Genomic DNA, 18,041 nt, shown 5'->3' on the forward strand with positions numbered 1-18,041 from the left:
TCTGAGTTTTCCATGAACCACCTCTTTAAAAAAATCTGAAGTATGAGACAATCTTTTCTCTCATCTCCCTCATGGGAATGTGTGTTCAGTGCCTTTGTGAGGTGTGACTCCTACCACTGCACCTCTGCCCAGCACTCCAAGGCTGGAGAGATGGTGAGCCATGGGAGGGCATCAAGACATCAAAGGCCAAGGCACAACTCTGCCAAGGTGCAACTGCAGGTGCAGGCAGCATCCTTTGCTGAAAATGTATATTTCGGTAAACTTATATACATAAGAATAAACTCAGTGGTAAGAGCTCACTCACAGTCCTAGAAGAGTGAAATCACTAGTTCACCATGCTCAGCAAGTGATGTTTGGGAAGAGGACATGTACTTACTGTGAACTTGCGAACACCCTCAAGCTCCCCAAACTTCATGTAAGAGATGTCCGCTTTCTTTTTCCCAACATCTACGTCACCAGCATAGATCTGCTTTATGCCTGCCCCTTTAATTAAAGGCACACACTCATCACAAGGGCATTTGGTCACAAAAATCATGCTGCGTTCTTCTGGTTTTATATCTTGACATCTATAAAAAGTTACAAAATATTACAAAAGCTGTTATGAAAGACCAAGTACATTTTAAGAGAAATTCCTAAACTTTAAATTTGAGGTTTTGTAAAACAAATTTGCAGTATTACAAATAATAATCGAGTAATATTTTTGCTAAGTTAGCAATGTTCAAAGTATGCAAAAATCTGACAATCCTGACAGTCACTGTGAGTAAGCCTTTGGTATGCTTGACATCGTACTAGAAAGTATCTGAGAGCAGGGGCAGCAGGGGTTGGGGGCGAGAAAGTAGTGTGAAACATGGGGCAGTCCTTTCTGCATACACACTTCATATGATGCCAGACAATGGGGTTCAGTTCCCAAGAGCCAAGTAACTGTTTGATTAGCCCTTAAGCCAGCACAGCAGCCAGACTGAGCTCTAACTTAGATATACACTGTTAGATGCTTCCCTAATGAATATATAGTAACTTCTGTTTGAGCTACAGTTCCCCTAACCTTCCCAAATCATAACTTTTTTGAAAAAAAAAATGGATATGATATATTCAAACCCTTGTGCAGAACACAGCAGGTAAACCTGCACTGAAGAAAACAGAGAGAGAGCAGACTATACTCTTGGAGCATGCTGTGGTAGCCGGGACTAAAGAGGCTCTCATGTGGCTGAGGGGACGGCAATCTCTGACAGAGCACTTCACACCTTTCTTTAGAGAATCTCATATAGGAGTTTTGTATTTACTCAGTTTCCTCCCCACTCCTCTCTCCAATTCCTCCTATCTCCCTCCTACTCCTAAATTCACCTCTCTTATTAATTTTAATCATGTGTGTGTGTGTGTGTGTGTGTGTGTGTGTGCGCGCGCGCGCGCGCGCGCGCGCATGTCTGCATAAACACAACCTGCTGAGACCATCGAGAGTTGCTCACATATGATTGAGGCTGAGCTCTTAGGATTGGCTACTCCATCAGGGCCTCATTCCTGGAGAAGACTGACTCTCCGTAGCTATTAACTAACTGCCTTTTGCTCTTCTAGGGGTAAAGCCACGTGAGAATTTCCCCATTCACACTGACATAACAGCTGGCAGTATAACTGTCCAGGTCTCATTTAGGAAGCAATATAGTTGATATTTCCTAGGTGCACCTTCCCTGACATATGCAGAAGACACTGTCTCCAGCAGACATCTTGCATGGTCCTCTCAAACAGAGGCTCTTTAAAATACTTTAGTCATAAAAACATCTGTATTTGTGCTAGCTAGTTCTATGTCAACTTGACACAAACTAGTCACTGGAGAGGAAGAACCTCAGTTGAGAAAAGGCAAGCCTATAAGGCATTGTCTTCATGATTGATGGGGGAGGGCCTACTTTGGGTGGTACCATCCTTGGACTGTGGTTCTGGGTTCTTTAAGAAAGCAGGCTGAGCAAACCATGGAGAACAAGCCAGTCAACACACTCCTCCACAGCCTCTGCATCAGCTCTTGCCTCTCGGTTGCTGTCCTGTTGAGTTACTGTCCTAACTTCTTTCAGTGATGGACTGCAATGTAGAAGCATAAGCCAAATAAACCCTTTCCTCCTTAACTTGATTTTGGTTTTGATGCTTCACCACAGCAATAGTAACCCTAACCAAGGGAGTATTTCCTAGACAAAACAGATGTGCTCTAAATTTAGAAAACAAAGGGAATACTAATATCCAAAAATAGGAATAGCTGGGCAAGTCCCTAAGGACAAGCATCCAATGCATTCATACTAGAGAGAGTATAAAGAATGAATTTCTGAAGAAATGGAAAGAGCTGAGGAATCTGTGCCCATACATAGGCTCCAGTTCAGGAGCAGGACCATGCTTTATCAAGATGCTATTTCTGATAGTATCTCTTAGGGTTTTAGAGAAAAAAAAAAAAGATGACAACAACAGAGAACTAGCCTCAACTAACCTCTGCTGTCTTTTAAAGGACAGAGGCTAAAAATAGCTCATACCTAAACGTCAAAGCGTTCTGCTCCGCATGTATGATGTATCTGAACTTCCGTATTTCTCTGTCCTTATGCTTGTCATCCATGTGCGGGAAGTCAGCATACTCAGAGCCAACAGGAAAGGCATTGTACCCACATCCTATGAAGTACATGGCTCCAGTCCCGTCGCAGCTTCTCTGTGGGGTCAGCAGAAGCACCGTGTGAGTCTCAGCATTCTGAAAGAAACTTTGCTCTCATACTTCATGTAAAGAAGGTTCACTCCATTTCTGTAACAAATGGAGCCATCGAGAAATACAAGGTCTCAACTGGAGAAATGGCTGAGCTTCTTAAGGGCATGTGCCACCAAGCCTGGTAAGCTGAGTTTGATCCCTGGAATCAGCATGGTAGAGGAGAACATGGTTGTGCATCTTGACACATATACATCCCCTAGCACAAGGAAACAAATGAAACTTAAAAGTTAAAACACAAGTATAGCATCCTATCATTTTATGGCCACCTTCCTCAGATATGACCTCAAGATTCTTTGACGTTAGCAGTTAGCACCATTGTCTTTAAGTTATAAACCTTTTTACTTGATCCAGACAATTCTCTCCAAGCAAGTAATAAATCCTAGGGATCAAATGTTTCCCACCCTCAGCACACACTGGATTGTTCTGCCCACAGAGGTATTTATAAGAGAGTGAGGAGTTCTGAACCTCTGTGTTGCACTACTGGTTAATAAGTCAAGAAACTTGAAAATATTTTGAACAATTTCTATTGTTGAGCTACAAATGTGCTTTTGTAATTTAGTTAGAAAATAAACACTGTACTTTCCTTTAATCGTCCATGTTTGAGTCTGTCAGATGCACACATAATCACAGAATTCACCTAGCTGCCTCTTTCTTATTTCTCTTGATCTAGGGTATATTAGCATTAATATCGATGGTTTATCAACTACTGGGATGACAACTGATCACTTACAATGTCTATATAATTATTTATAATATGCTATAGATCTCATTAAGTATGCAAGTGGTAGCAACAACAAAGCTTAATAAGAATGACGATTATCTGAGTCAACAAAAGCTATAAAATATTACATCAATAAGTGCTTCTTGGCTATTTACCAAATGTCAAACATCACAGGGATCTCACTTCTTTTCAAAGTTTTTGTATGTGCATGTATATACATGCAAGAACTTATTAGAGATCAAATTAGGGGCCTCAAAAATGCAAAGCCAGCATTCTATAACTAAACAATAATCCCAGCACTGCCTCATTTACTTTACCTGGAAAATGCTGCATACACTTGTCTACCCTTGTAAGTCTACAGTATTAGGGTTAAAACCTGATCATGGACAAGAGGCAAAAATTTTAAACATTAACAAAAGTCATTTAAATACTTAGAACATTAATAAATTGGTCAGTGAATTAAAAAACAATCTAAGTACATTAAATCCCTTATATTGGGTTCAATATATAGTTTTGCTAGCTATTATTATTGACACTCTTATAATAGTGATTATTGTGCTTCCATTTGTTTTAGAGTTCTCCTGAGATCTCTAACCATGATAAAGAGGGACCTTCTAGAACTTCGTTTAAAAAATAAAAATAAAGGGAGATATGCTGCACACATTTGTCTACCCCAGTAGGTCTACAGTATCAGGGTTAAAACCTGATCATGGATAAGAGGCATTATGACTCCAAAGGGAGTTTGTCTCCTGGGGATTTCAGTCAGTTGTGGGCATCTCCTAACTCAGACATGTTCCAGATTGATCTCTGCTAAGTCTGTAGAGAAATCTGTGTACTTTCTTTATTCAGGCATAAAGGTGCCCTAAGAAATATTTTGTTATAGCTAACACTGAGATTGAACATTATATCCTGGACTTCACAGTGCTTCAATAATCCTATTAGATTGCCTAGTTGTAATTAGCTGGGAATTTTTACTAGAAGCTGTCTTACCAGGCAGGACATCTCAAGAGTCAAAAATAACAGTTAGGCACTTATTATCAGAGAAGTCTCACACAGAAAGAAAAACTATTTTATTGCCAGTGAGAAGCTAAAAGTTGTAGGGCTCCCATCACTAATTATTTATGTTACAGCCAAGGAATGCTAGAATACGACCTTCAGCTACTTGCCTCAGACAGACCCTGAGAGTTTATCTTGGGGCTGCCAGGACAACCTAGCCCAAGAAGAAAGACACCACTGCTCCTCCGCCTTGCACCTGGCTGTTTGATTTTACTGACCTTGATGTAGCCATCTCCTGTCTATGTAACTTCTGTAGTTTGCCCTGTTTTCTATATACTATGTAAGCCTGATTTCTACTCTGTACAAATTACATTCAGTTATAGCACTCCCTTGTGTCTGTTTCTGTTTGCCATTTCTTCACCAAGGCCTTGTCTACCTGACTAAGACCGTGTTCCCCCATGGGTTAAGAGAGGCCCGGATTGGCCGGCCCGTGGCAGGAAAATAATATCACTGTCCCTATTTCACTTGTAAGAAAACCAAGGTCAAGAAAGAGAAACTGCTCAAGGTCACAGAGTTAGTCAGGAACACACCTGAATTGAACCTCACACACCTCTTTCTGTATATCTTTCCCTCGCAGTGTTTCTATACTAGAGACAAATGGATATAATTCTCCACAAGGCAGTGCAGATCTCGATGCTAGGCTGAAAGGCTGCTTGAGCATCCACTTAACCACAGCACCACAGGGCAGATATGTGGTTCTCACTAACACAACCAAATAGCTGCCTGCATAAGCCTTACCTGGAGCAGGCTGGGGACTGGCCACAACCTTAGCTAGGGATGTGTGTCATGTAGGAATCACTTTTGTTGGAGAACCTATTCTAGTAGGAGTTACCAGGCAGGGTGGAGATGAAACAGAGGATTCTGAAGGTGAATTCCATGTCACATGATGACTACTGCATGCTACAATGTCTGGAGTGAGAAGGTCCCCCCTCACCGCACCCCACCCCTCAGCCCCACTCCCCGCTGAAGGAGTAGGCTGCAGGGAAGATATGGTCTGTTGGCTATGCTGAACTGGAGAAGCATGTGAGATGGAAGCAGTCAGAGTCAAGTGACTGACTGCAAACCTGGCTGGAGGGCAATGCAGGTTTATACAATGCAATTATTAAATGTTTCTCATCATCCCTTCTGCTCACCTAGTTCTACTTTCTTCTTGTCTAACTCTTTATAACACACATCTTCTTTCTCATTTAGAATGTGCTTGGACTGTACTTTCTCATAGAATAGCCACCAGGCACACACATGCTTAGTCAAAACTAGATGTTGCAAATACAACATAAACAAAAGACTGAGGATTGATATAAAATGTAGACTATTTCATTAATTATTTTTTGTTGTCTATATATTTATATTTTGCTTATTTTTAACTGATCCATGAAAACATCACAACTCTATGGAGTACATGTGATGCTTCAGTCAGATTAAACTCACCTATTAATTAATTACCTAGTGTTTATGATGCCAAGATTCAGACTCACTCTTTCTGGAAATGTACATGCTTATCATCTGGTTAGCATGCCATGTAACGGCACACCAGAACTTGGCTCTCCTCGCTCCTATCGAACAGTAAGCCCTCACCATCTGTCTCATGCTGTGCGTGTGCCTCCCGCTTCTCTCCCCAGTCTTGGGTAACCACCATTGCATCCTCAACTTCTACTGGCCATCTCCACACACAAGTGAAATGGAGCCTTTTTCCTGGGTCGGCCTTACTTCACTCACTTAGCGATCTCTAGGTCCATCCCTATTGCTACAGATGACAGAATTCATTCTTCTCATGGATGAACAGCGCCCCACACTGCTCATGTACATTTGTTTATATATTAATTGGCAGATGAACACTTAGATTGGTTCTAATTCTTTTCTTCATCATTTACCTATTGTACTTCTTAAATGCAGCTTCTAGAAACTTTCAAGTTACGTATGTGGATGGCTTGAATTTCTACTGGTTAGTACTTTGGGAATATGCACATTGCCTAAGGGATAAAGTCCTCATTCTTCACAGATCTACAGTGTTCCTCATGTCCACTACAACGCTATGCTCACTTTCCATATGCTTCTGGCACTGAGCACACCAAGCCACATGTCACCTGGGAGAGAGTGACATATTTGCCGTCACTCTCTCCCAGGCCACATCTATTAACTGTCACTCTCTCTCAATGTTTTCCTGCTGATCTACCTGACTTCCTCTGATGATCGCTCACTCATTCAAGACCAATGGTATTCCAAAATTGGAGGGATATCTCTCATTTCTCCAAGGAGAACACAGGTCCTCATCGGTGTGCTTGCAATATCAGTCATAATTAGGCTTACATGCTAGTGTATTTTCAACTTCTTCATCTCCATCCCTCCCTATGAGACCATGAAAGCAGAAAGTGTGATGTTTAAATCCCTGTCTTTGGGCTGGTGAGATAGCCAACAAAGCATGTGCTGCCATCCCCGAGACCCACACAGTCAAAGGAGAGAAACAATCATCAAAAGTTTTGTTCTGCTATCCATATGTGCTGTGTCATACAAGACTCTTCCTAAAGAAAGTGTAATTTAGAAAACTGGAACTAAGACCAGGTTCTTTGCTGTAACAAACCCAACTGTGTGTCTCTTAGGCCTTTAATGTTGGTCTGCTAGAGGAATGGGGTATGTTTGTAACTTTAGGCTAGAAAACCCTTGGATACTGTAAGTAGAACATGACAGGCTATTCTGGGGGTGGGGGGCTTGCAAGACAAAGGTGCTATGACAAGCTTGGGTAGAGAAGGTCTAGCTCATAAGGCTTCAAGGACTGTATGGGAAACAGGACTATGTGTTGATAATGTGATATCACAGAGACAGTCTGGTTGCATTTTTCCCATATCCTGAGAAGTTGGTTGATGTCAAATTTAAAGACATGATTCATCATTTCTCTAGCATTCAAGCCATGTAGTGGTTACTTCTCCCTGTTCTTTTCCAGCAAGAAAGAGAGAAAGAGAGACAGGAAACTTGGGGAGGTGTCTGAGTAAGTTTAAAGCTTTAGGTGAGGTGAGTGCAGACAACAAAGCGTCAGTGATTGTAGATCAGTGCTGTTAGAGGGAGCCTGGTGTGCTGCTTGGATGTCACAGTTGACTTGCACAGCTGGAGCCACCTGGCTCAACTGAAGAGCTGCCTCTATCAGACTGCTCTGTGCACATGCCTGTGGGACATTTCCTTGACTGCGAATTGATCGAGAAGGCTGAGACTCAGGGCAGACAGTGCATCCGTAGGCAGGTGACACTGGCTCAGGGTAGAAAACTAGATAAGCATGAGACAGAAAGCTAGGAGTAAGCACCATTCCTCATGGTTTCTACTGTAGTCCTCACCCCACCCCCCGAGTTCCTGCCCTGACTTCCCTGACTTCCCTCAATGATAGAATCTGACCTGAAAGTTAAGAATAAACCCCTTCCACCCTCTCCCTCTCCCCTCTTTCTCTCTTTCTCTGTCTCTCAAAAAAAAAAAATAATTAAAAAATTTAAACTGCTCAGTACTCACTTGTGGCAGTGTCCAACCAACTCACAAGTGTTCAATAAAGGCTTGCTAAATGGACGAATCTTAAAATTTGTTGAGGGAGGGACAGATGTATCTGCAACTTAATAAAACTCATCAGTATAAAAACATTAATCTCAACCAGTCAATAGAGTCCAATAAGTCATCAGGTTAAAGAGCAAGAGCTGGAGTTGCTACCACTCAGATGATGGAGGGAACGATGGACGGAGCTCAGAAGTTCGAGGCCAATCCTGTCTCAAATATCAAAATGCAGCACCTCAAAGACTGACTGACAAAATTCAGGCTAAATATAAAAACAATGATTTTCACACTTACAGATTTTGCTTCTGCCCAAATGACAGCTCCAACTCCTGTTTTATGATCCTCTGAAAGACAAGATGTTTATCTCAGTAAAAATCAATGCTGGCAGTACCAAGACCCATTCTTCCCAAATCATACGAACCTATTTACTTCAACATACATGATAAATGTAGCAACAAGTCCTTGCCCTAACTACACAAACTCTCAAGATAAATTTTGCTAGGTGTGGATACAGGAATGAGGTACCAAATAACCAGACAGGGCCTTGGTGACCCCTCTGAATGGCAGAGGCATGCTCAAGCTATAACTGGAACAGCTCAGCTTCACTGATTCTCCCCTAACAGGACAGGATCTAAGTAACCACTTCTAACAGATGATGAAGCTGAAGAAATACGAAATTTCTAAAAGAATGGACTTAGTGAAATAACTATTCGATAAAATCAAGTTTGTCTTGTTCTAACTTTTTTTTTTACACTCTAATCATGAAAAATTGACTTAATGGAAACATTTTTGTTAAAAAAGAGTTCACGTAGAAATTCTACTTAAGGTCTTCTTTTTCCTTCTACAATAGAATAAGTTTTAAATTTCTAAGACAAATTTGAATGAATTATAACACCATAGTATTTATCAAAATCACAGCAAGGGACAAAGTAGGGACATTTTCAGAGAAAAATCAGCATTGTCTGTACCATTACCCAGGGCCATCCATACTGCTAAATCAGCATTGCCTGTACCGTTACCCAGGGCCATCCATACTGCCAAATCAGCATTGTCTGTACCGTTACCCAGGGCCATCCATACTGCTAAAGGTTGAGTACAACTGTCTTCCCCTCCAATTTCCTTCAAGCTAAGCTCTCCCATGAAAGTGAATTTAAACATCTACTTTTCCATTATACACAATTCAGACAAACGTGCCACCATTATTGTATGAAAAATCTAAATTGCTTTAGCTTAAAAAATTATACTTATACAATAAAATTTCATATTTCTAATTCAAGCACATTTGGGTTTTCAAAATTATAGTAGACTATATATTTTTTCTGTTAGGCATTTTTACACATGATCTCATTTTTTTTTTTAAACCAATTTTACCAATAGTTAAAATTTTCATTTCTAGAAATGAAATTAACTAAAATTTAGTTTTTAACCCAACCTTTTCTCCACCTCTCTCTAACATTAAGAATTCCCTTAAAAAGCTTCCCATGTTTTGAGTGCCGTACAGTCCATAGTGAAAGGCAAACTGTGGAAAGAGGAAGGGAAATAGTCTGGTCTGATAGCATCTGCGCGGGGCGTGGCAGGGAGGAAGCTGTGTGCTGAGGAGGGGAATGACACTGAGGGCTAAGTGGTGATGGCTTCTATGGTGTCAGGGGAGAGATCTGGCATCAACAAAGTTTCCTTCCTTTTCAGACCTTTGTAATTTAAATGCAGCAAAATAATATAAATTAATGTTTTATGCTCATTCCTAAGATAATGGTGGAAATTATAGCCACAATATTATTTCCTTCAAAATGAAAAACCTAAGCAAAGCAGTACTTAATACATATATAAGTAAAAATACCAAATTCTCCATATGAAAAGCCACATCTCCTGCAACAATCTCTCTTATATTAGGATTTTGGTCTTGGTTGCTATCACTTTTCTCAGTCAGAGGACAGACTAGACCTTGTCAAGAAGGAGACAGCATTTTCCTGTAGGTAGCTCTCTGTGCTTGGCAAAGACTAGCTGTAAGGGAACAGTCACTACTTTTTCCAAGAAGGGTTTCTTGATTTTCACTTGGTTTTGTTTGCTTGTTTGTTTGTTCGAGACGGTATCTTGATGGATAACCCAGGCTGGCCTTGAACTTTTAGTTGATGCCTAATGCCAGAGACCTCTTTAGTCCATAGCTCATGCCTATAGGCACATATATTTTTTTAAGTTTTAAAATTCTATTTGTGTGTGTGTGCACTCATGCATGTGCATGTGTGTGTTGCTGTGCACTTGTAGGAGTCAAAAGGACAACTGGCAGGAGTTCTCATCTTCCACAATGAAAGATGAGAGGTGTGGCAAAGCCCTTCACTCTCCAAGTTAGCTAGTTGGCCCTATTTATGTCAGCTTTTGTTATAGTTATAGATCAAAATTGCTGGGGTGCCTGATAAAAAAAGTGGAGACCTAGCTCTGGTGAAGAGCCCTGACCAATCAGAGGAAAGAGGCCAGGGGCCAGCATTGTCCACAGCTGCCTTCTGATGCTCTGTCATACTAACATCTGACTTGCAGAATAAATTAGAACAGTTTTGAGGGTGCTGCTCCTGCCTACTTCTATCTTCAGTGCCTTGTCTATTACAGAGCACTGTTCCAGCCAGAGGAGAGCAGGGAGTGCCTGCCTGAACAGCATATGCACTACCATACTATTTTAACATCCCCAGACTATAAATTCCTTCACACTTGCCTCCGCCCCCCCCACACCCCCCCGTGTGTGTGTGTGTGTGTGTGTGTGTGTGTGTGTGTGTGTGTGTGTGTGTGTAGAGGCCACATGTTGATGTTGGGTGTTATGCTCTAACCCTACTTCTGGAGACAAGGTCTCTCATTGGAGCTTATTGGTTGGCTGGACTCTCTTGCCAATAAGCCCACAAGATCTTGTTTCAGTGGCAATCCTGGGGTTAAGCACTTATAACCACACCCTGCTTTTTAGGTGTGCTGGGCTCCCAAACTCAGGTCCTCACTCTTGCACGACAGAGCACTTTACCTGCTGAGCTACCTGCCCAGCTCCTGAAGCATTTATTTTGATATAAAAAGATTCCCTCATTTAATAAAAAATACTCTAGTTCTCAGGGAAAATGGTAAGTGTGCCAATGACTCTCCCCTGGAAGAGTTCACATGGGCACGTGACAGTAAAGTTGCATCTTAACTAGTAGTTGAGTTCCAGAACCTTCCCCTGAAAAAAGAAAAGCAAAACAAAACCAAAAACAACCCAATTTTTTTCCTTGAAATCTTTTAAATCAAGCATACCACCATGGATTTATGTATAAACCTGAATAGTAAGTGGACTCATGTATAATACAAAATGTAATTTATAGTAGAGTATATAACTCTACAATACAAATCAGACTTTAGGTGATCATCAATCCTGATTAACATCAGAATACCCTGTAGAACTTTTAAAGACCTAGCTGTACCCAGTTGACTAGGTCCAGGTGAGTTGGAACATCTGTACCTTTTAAGGTTTCCATGGAGTCTGTACATGGTTGAGATCCTCCATTCCGTTTACTCGACCTGAGGTCTTTTAAAAGACCATTGCCATCTGTACAGGCCTTTCTTATTTTCCTTCTCTTCTCCTCCTTTCTTGGGATAATTAAAAGTGTCTGGGCAAGGGTTGTAGCTCAGGTGGTGGAGTGCTTGCCTAGCCTGCATGAGGCCCTAGGTTCCTCTCATCTTCAGCACAACATAAAGCAGGTCCAGGAGATGCATGCCTGTAATTCCAACACTCAAGAGGTGGAGGTAGGAGGGTCAGAAGTTCAAGGTCATCCTCAGCTACATAAGGAGCTTGGACTGCATAGGACTCTCTAACAAATAAATAAATAAGTAAATAAATAAATAAAGCCCTACTACTATATAGCGTGTGTACCAAATAAGTCTTACTTTTACCATTTCTCCTATCTGGACTTTCCCTACTTACTTCTAAGTTGGATTTTTCAAGGTGGTAATTATACACTGAAAAACATTAGGTAAGAATGGAAATAATGTTGAAATGCTACACTTTACTAAAACATCACTAAAGTAATGTTTTTCTTTTACAAACATGTAAAAGACTAAGAGTGACTTGCTGAGAGAAACATACAACCAGAAGACTCTATAGAACATTTTTACCTTGATTCTTTTCTTCTAAATTTCTTATTTTAAAATTCTCAGAATTCTGTCTTTATTACACATAGAATACATAGGCTGAAGAGATGCTCAGAAGTTAAGAGCACCTGTTGCTTTTACAGAAGATCTGAGTGATTTCCAGCACCAACATCATGGCTCACAACATCCGGGACTCCAGTTACATAGGATCCAACACCTTCTTCTGGGCTCTGAAGGCATGTGGTGCACAAACATGCATGCAGACAAAACACTAGTACACATTAAACAAAGTCTTTTTTTAAAAAAATGAATATGTAGAAAAATGTGGAATAAATAAAAATAAAATATTTTAGTTTAGTTTTCTTTTTGTGTCATCTTTACTTTGGGAATTATTGAACCATAGAATTATACACATAAGAAGCAAAAAGGACTTAAGTCTCCTGGTTTATAAATATAGAGCTAAATATAAGAACACAGAAAACACAAGGTCTAGCTCACTTCTTGACATTGTTGGAACAGCAATACTTTAGTATAAAGGTCAGGGAACTCTAGCACAGATATGAAGTCACTTCCCTTCATTGTCACTTGTAACCCAGGCATTCAGCCCCCATTTATGAACTAAGCATTGAACTCACCAGTTCGATATGCCAATAACCTGGCCTGCACCATGCAATGCCTTGCAACTTCCTGTGGCAAACTCTGATTGTGAATTTCATTAATCTGTTCTGGGCTGCTACAGTAGAATCCGAAGTGTTTCAAGTTGGGCACACTAGAAGCTACTGTGGCCAAAAGTAGGATCAGGTCTTTCATGTTTTGCCTTAGATTGCTAAAATAAGGGTTTTCACACAGGTTCTCCAGACCTATAGTCATCAGTATCTGTTTATGCATTTCTTCACTTGAAACCAAAAATAACATTTCATATTCTTTTATTCTTTCTTGTTTACATTCAGAATAAAAATCAGTGTCAGCACCCGGCAATGCTTTTGCAGTTTTTTGAATAAAGTCACATTTGTAAGAGGTTTCCTCCACAAACTGCACCATGTAACACACCAGCGGCTGGAGTAAGACACACACGTGGGCCCGGCTGTTTGACTTCAATCTTTCTGCTGCTTTGGCATCTAGCTTTGCATCTTCAGAACTAGAAGCCTCAGTGAGCAAACTTATTTCTGGATCAGAAGGCCAGTAAGAAATTCGGTTAACTCCAGCTAAAAATAGAAAAATAGAAAAGGTCACTGTTTGATGCAAGCTGAACAGAGAGAGGTTTTCTATCTAAATCTAGCCTACCAATGACCCCAAAACAAACATCTACACTGTCACTTACATAATATGAGGGTTACCAACAAAATACCCACAGGCCAAAATGGGTCCATGACTAGTCTATTTTCGGGTTAAATATGGGCTTTACAAGGGAATATTATATGTCATATGACATTATGAGAAATGAAAATTCCAGTGTTCATATTGACTCGAAGATGTGCTCATTCATTTACATATGCACTGAGCACCTTTGCATGGTGGAGTTGACTACCAACCACAGCACTGCCTACAAAACCTGAAATATTTACTATCTGGCTTTTTCAGGAGACCACTCACCAACCCCTAACAAAGCCCAAGTGACATTTGTAGAACCCCTAGCTTTGCTAAGTGTGGCTGGAAGCTCAGCATGAGTGTTATTCACCAAGGTTTTCCATGTTGCCTAGCTAATACATAGTAAGGCCTAGAGTTTTGTATATAAATAATTAATTTAGAAACTAAAAGTTTTCCTGTCTCAGATTCAGAATTCTTCTCAAAAGCCATATTCTAAAGAGAGAAAAATGTTCATGTTTTAATACAGCATCTTTGAACTAAAAACATTAAAAAACAACTCCAGATGACCCAAATAGGAGAATAAATAATATGACTTTAGCCTTGGTTTTGTTAACTAGTTTTAAATGAACATACAATGCAATGAGTTCCATGCTGATATTTTTATATCATCTGCCCTTATTGCCTACAAAGAATTTTTTAAAGAAAAATATTCTGAAGACAGAGTGATGAGAGAGAGGGCAGCATCAACCTTGCAAAGCCTATGTACCAAGGAAAGAACAGACCTGAGGGCATTTCCACTCAGGGTGACAGCAGGAAGTAGGTAGTCTTTACTACAGAGAGATGCACTTGGCTCATTAAATAAGCATTCATATTGATTTAATAAAAAAGACCTTAAGGGAAATAAAACATATGAATATGAATAGGCAATTTGTAAAAGAAATATAACTGGATAATAAACATGAAAAAGTATTTTAATTTTCTTATAATGTTGAGTAAAATTGCTATATAAGCACCCAATGTTTATTACAAATAGTTTACAACAGAAAAACTTCAGCTAGTATCTGGTGCAATTTCATTTCATCAAAACTAAAAAGGGTTTTATTTATTCATGTTCAATAGAAGGATTTTATTTTATGTGTTTGTGCATGTGTTCTAGTGCCCTCGGAGGTCAGAAGAGAAGAGGGTGCCAGATTCCCTGAACTAGAGTTACAGGTAGTTGTGAGCCACTGAACCTGGATGCTGGGAACCGACCTTGGGTTTCCTACAAGAACAGGAATTGTTCATAAGCACTGAATAGCAATAAAGAACCTAGCTAAGACACATGAGGAAGGCAGGCCAGTTCACTCTGAACACAGTCACTCACATGGTCCTTAAGGCAACCCTCATCCTGTGGTTTGCAGCAATTACGTTATACGTAGCTCTGATCCACCCAGAACACTAAGATGAGATATGCTCAGGCCAGAGCTAATGAAACAGATAAGTTTTCTTGTTTATGTGTTCTGCTCCATAACACAAGAAAAGGGGCTGTCAGTCTTCCAAAGCTCTCCACAGAAGCCCTGACAGATCACTACACTCCATCCAGCACTACTCCACAAAACCTTTCCAAGTCAGATGCTAAAGCTTGTCATGCCCCCATTACATGTGCTGTGGTGCTGACTAGCAACAGGAAGACCCCTTGTTCTACAGTCAACCGTGTAGTAGCTTTAATGAGACCTGTTTCCTTCACACTCCTATATTTGAACCTTTGGCCTGTTTGGTGACCCAATTTCAGGAGGTTATGGAAGCTCTAGGAGGTCCAGTCTTGCAGAAGGAACTAACTCACTGGGGTGGACTTGGGCAGTTTGCCTGCCTGATGCTATGCCTCCTTCACCATCAACAGACTCTAATCCTCTGGAACCACAAGTCAGAATAAACTTGTCTATAAGTTCCTTTCAGTCATGTACTGTATCACAGAAATGGAATCGTAAGTAACAGAGCCATGAAGATCCAGCTTGTGCTGCACCCTTCCCAACACAGCACCCTGCAGGGTCACTGACTCTGAGCTCATGCATCACCTGTAGCCTGGATCACTCATCTGATAACAAGTAACCCTGGAGGGAGAAGCCTAGGAATCATACTTGTGGCCTTCTTTCTAGAACTACCAGGTACATGTGTGTAAGATACATTTTTAAAAATGATACAATCATCTACATATCTGCCTACCTATAAAATAGAATCAGAAGTCGTTAGGTGTCTACACATTAGAACTTTGTGCACCCTTCCGAGGTTTACAGTAACCTTAGGGAGTGTGCTAACTTGTTTTTGTCAACTTGACATAACTTAGACATATTTGGGAAAAGGGAATCTCAAGAAATTAAGGAACTGCCTCCATCTAATGTCTAAGTATGTCTCTGGATATGTCTGAGAAGCGTTTTCTTGATTAATGATTGGTGTGTGAGGGCCCAGTCCATGGTGGGCAGTGCAGCCCCTGGGCCTGGGTTGTATAGAGAAGCAAGCAGAGCAAGCCATGGAGAGAGCAAGCCATGGAGAGAGCAAGCCAGTGAGCAGCTCCTGAACTGAGCCTCTGCCCTGAATTCTCTTCATGATCAACTTTGATCTGGACTTGTAAGCCATAGAAAGTCTTTCCTCCACAAGTTGTTTTTGGTCCTGCTGTTTATCACACCTATAGAAAAGAAACCAGGACAGGGAGGCAGCTGCCCAGCCAGAGCCTACAGCTTCCACAATGGAAACGAACAGAGAGAATGTATGTGACCTCTAGGTCTCAGCTTTTGCTTTGTTCTGTGGTGCTAGAAAAATCCAGGGTAAGCACTCTACCACCACCACCTCCACCAGTATCTCCCAAGCAGGGATTTGTAAGATGCAGATATGCCTTCTCTGGATGCAGAGGACTCAAGCGAGGCCCCAGGATGACAAGAACAGAGGAAGAATGATGCCCAATCCCACAAACCAACCACTGGACAAAACTGCCTGCTGCTCAGCAGCACCCAGGTCTGACGACTGTAGGGGTGAGAGGCTGTCTTAAGCTACTGAAATTTTGGGGATCCTTTGTCAAATGGTACCAGCCTGTAATTCACCAAGGGTCGTTTAGCAAATTAGTGGGCTAAGCTGAGCCCCTAATCCATGTTTTCAGACACTTCCTCTTCCTAAGTGTCAAATGGGCCTCAAACACACATTTCCACCCCTCACTATGTTGTGTATTTAATGATGAGCTCTATTATCCGAGCTCAGATTAAGGAGCTGAGTACCCAGCACTACCTTGCCTGTACTTACCATTCACTATCATCTTCAAACAAGCAGAACATGGTTTTCTTGAAAAATAAAGATCACAGTCTTTGAGCCTGGACCCATGCTTAATAAGAGCAATTTGCCCAGTATGCAAGTCTTCACTGGAGCAGTGAAGACCAATGATCTTCATGTTTTTCACCACCACAAGACCAGTTTTCTTCACCTAATTAAGACAAAATATGACATCATCAACTATAATATCTTATTATCCTTTTATGCGTAATATTTGATTTTCTAATGAGATGAAAGCTATGCTCAGTTCTTATCTAAACAAAGTCTGCATAATAATAGATATCTAATAAGGTACACGAAGATTTTCTGAGAGCTTCATATTGATTTTACATGAGAAACTTTCAAAGGCTCTTTTAATTAATCAGTTACATGTGTAAGTAACTATTATTATGTTGTTCTAGTGAAAGATGAACTCAATTTAACCTAATAAATTGACTGACTTGTTTCTTATGCCATCCCGGCTAGGACTATTCAATTCTAAGCTTCAAAATGGTAAAGGAAATATAAAGAAATCCCTTTGGGTTTTACACATGCTCTAAAGAATTCAGATAATAAAGGCAAAACTAAAGCAGGTATCATCTAAATTCTGAAGTTACAAGACCTTTTAAAGTCAGAATTGTATTACATAATAAGGCTGGCCTTAACTTGCAATTCTTGGGCTGAAGAGATAGCTCAGCTACTAAAGACCTGGCTCACAATCATAAGTTTGATTCCAAATTTACAATGTGTAAACCATCCCTTCTTTATTGCAAAGTATTTGAGAACTGTACATCCTCTGAATACAAAGTGTATGTTATTTCCAGCAAGTTTGTTTACAAACTGTTCATTTTAGAAAGCAACCAATAAAAATTGCCTTGTCAGGGCTGGAGAGATGGCTCAGAGGTTTAGAGCACTGACCGACTGCTCTTCCCGAAGTCCTGAGTTCAATTTCCAGAAACCACATGATGGCTCACAACCACCTATAATAAGGTCTGGTGCCCTCTTCTGGCATGCAGGCATATATGCAGACACAACACTATACATAATAAATAAATAAATAAATAAATAAATAAATAAATAAATAAATCTTTTATAAGAAATTGCAGTATCAAAGGATCGTGGCATCAGAGCCGATGCTGTTAAAACTGAAGCACATGGCCATTGGAGTGGCTGCAACTCAGCTGACAGACACAGGCTTTACAATGTTAGCATGTAAAGAAAGAAAGAAACCAGTAGCAAATGATGTCTGTGACATTGTTCCCAAGACACAGGAAGCACATTATCAACCTCTTTTTTTTTTTTTTTTTTTTTTTTTTTTTTTTT

General features: G+C 40.5%; 1 protein-coding gene across 5 annotated transcripts in view; it reads right to left on the minus strand.

The window, feature by feature from the left end:
- Positions 1-18,041, minus strand: part of Cdadc1 (cytidine and dCMP deaminase domain containing 1) — a 45,337-nt gene that overhangs the window by 17,198 nt on the left and 10,098 nt on the right. For all 5 annotated transcript variants that reach the window (XM_031361379.1, XM_031361377.1, XM_031361376.1 and 2 more), the window contains exons 4-8: positions 16,713-16,890; positions 12,770-13,339; positions 8,331-8,380; positions 2,508-2,677; positions 377-566 (exon numbers count right to left, since the gene is read on the minus strand). In XM_031361379.1, the coding sequence (XP_031217239.1) occupies positions 377-566; positions 2,508-2,677; positions 8,331-8,380; positions 12,770-13,339; positions 16,713-16,890 (1,158 nt within the window). The remainder of the gene's footprint in view (positions 1-376; positions 567-2,507; positions 2,678-8,330; positions 8,381-12,769; positions 13,340-16,712; positions 16,891-18,041) is intronic.

The sequence above is a fragment of the Mastomys coucha genome, unplaced genomic scaffold, assembly GCF_008632895.1.
Source record: "Mastomys coucha isolate ucsf_1 unplaced genomic scaffold, UCSF_Mcou_1 pScaffold9, whole genome shotgun sequence".
NCBI classification, from domain to species: domain Eukaryota; kingdom Metazoa; phylum Chordata; class Mammalia; order Rodentia; family Muridae; genus Mastomys; species Mastomys coucha.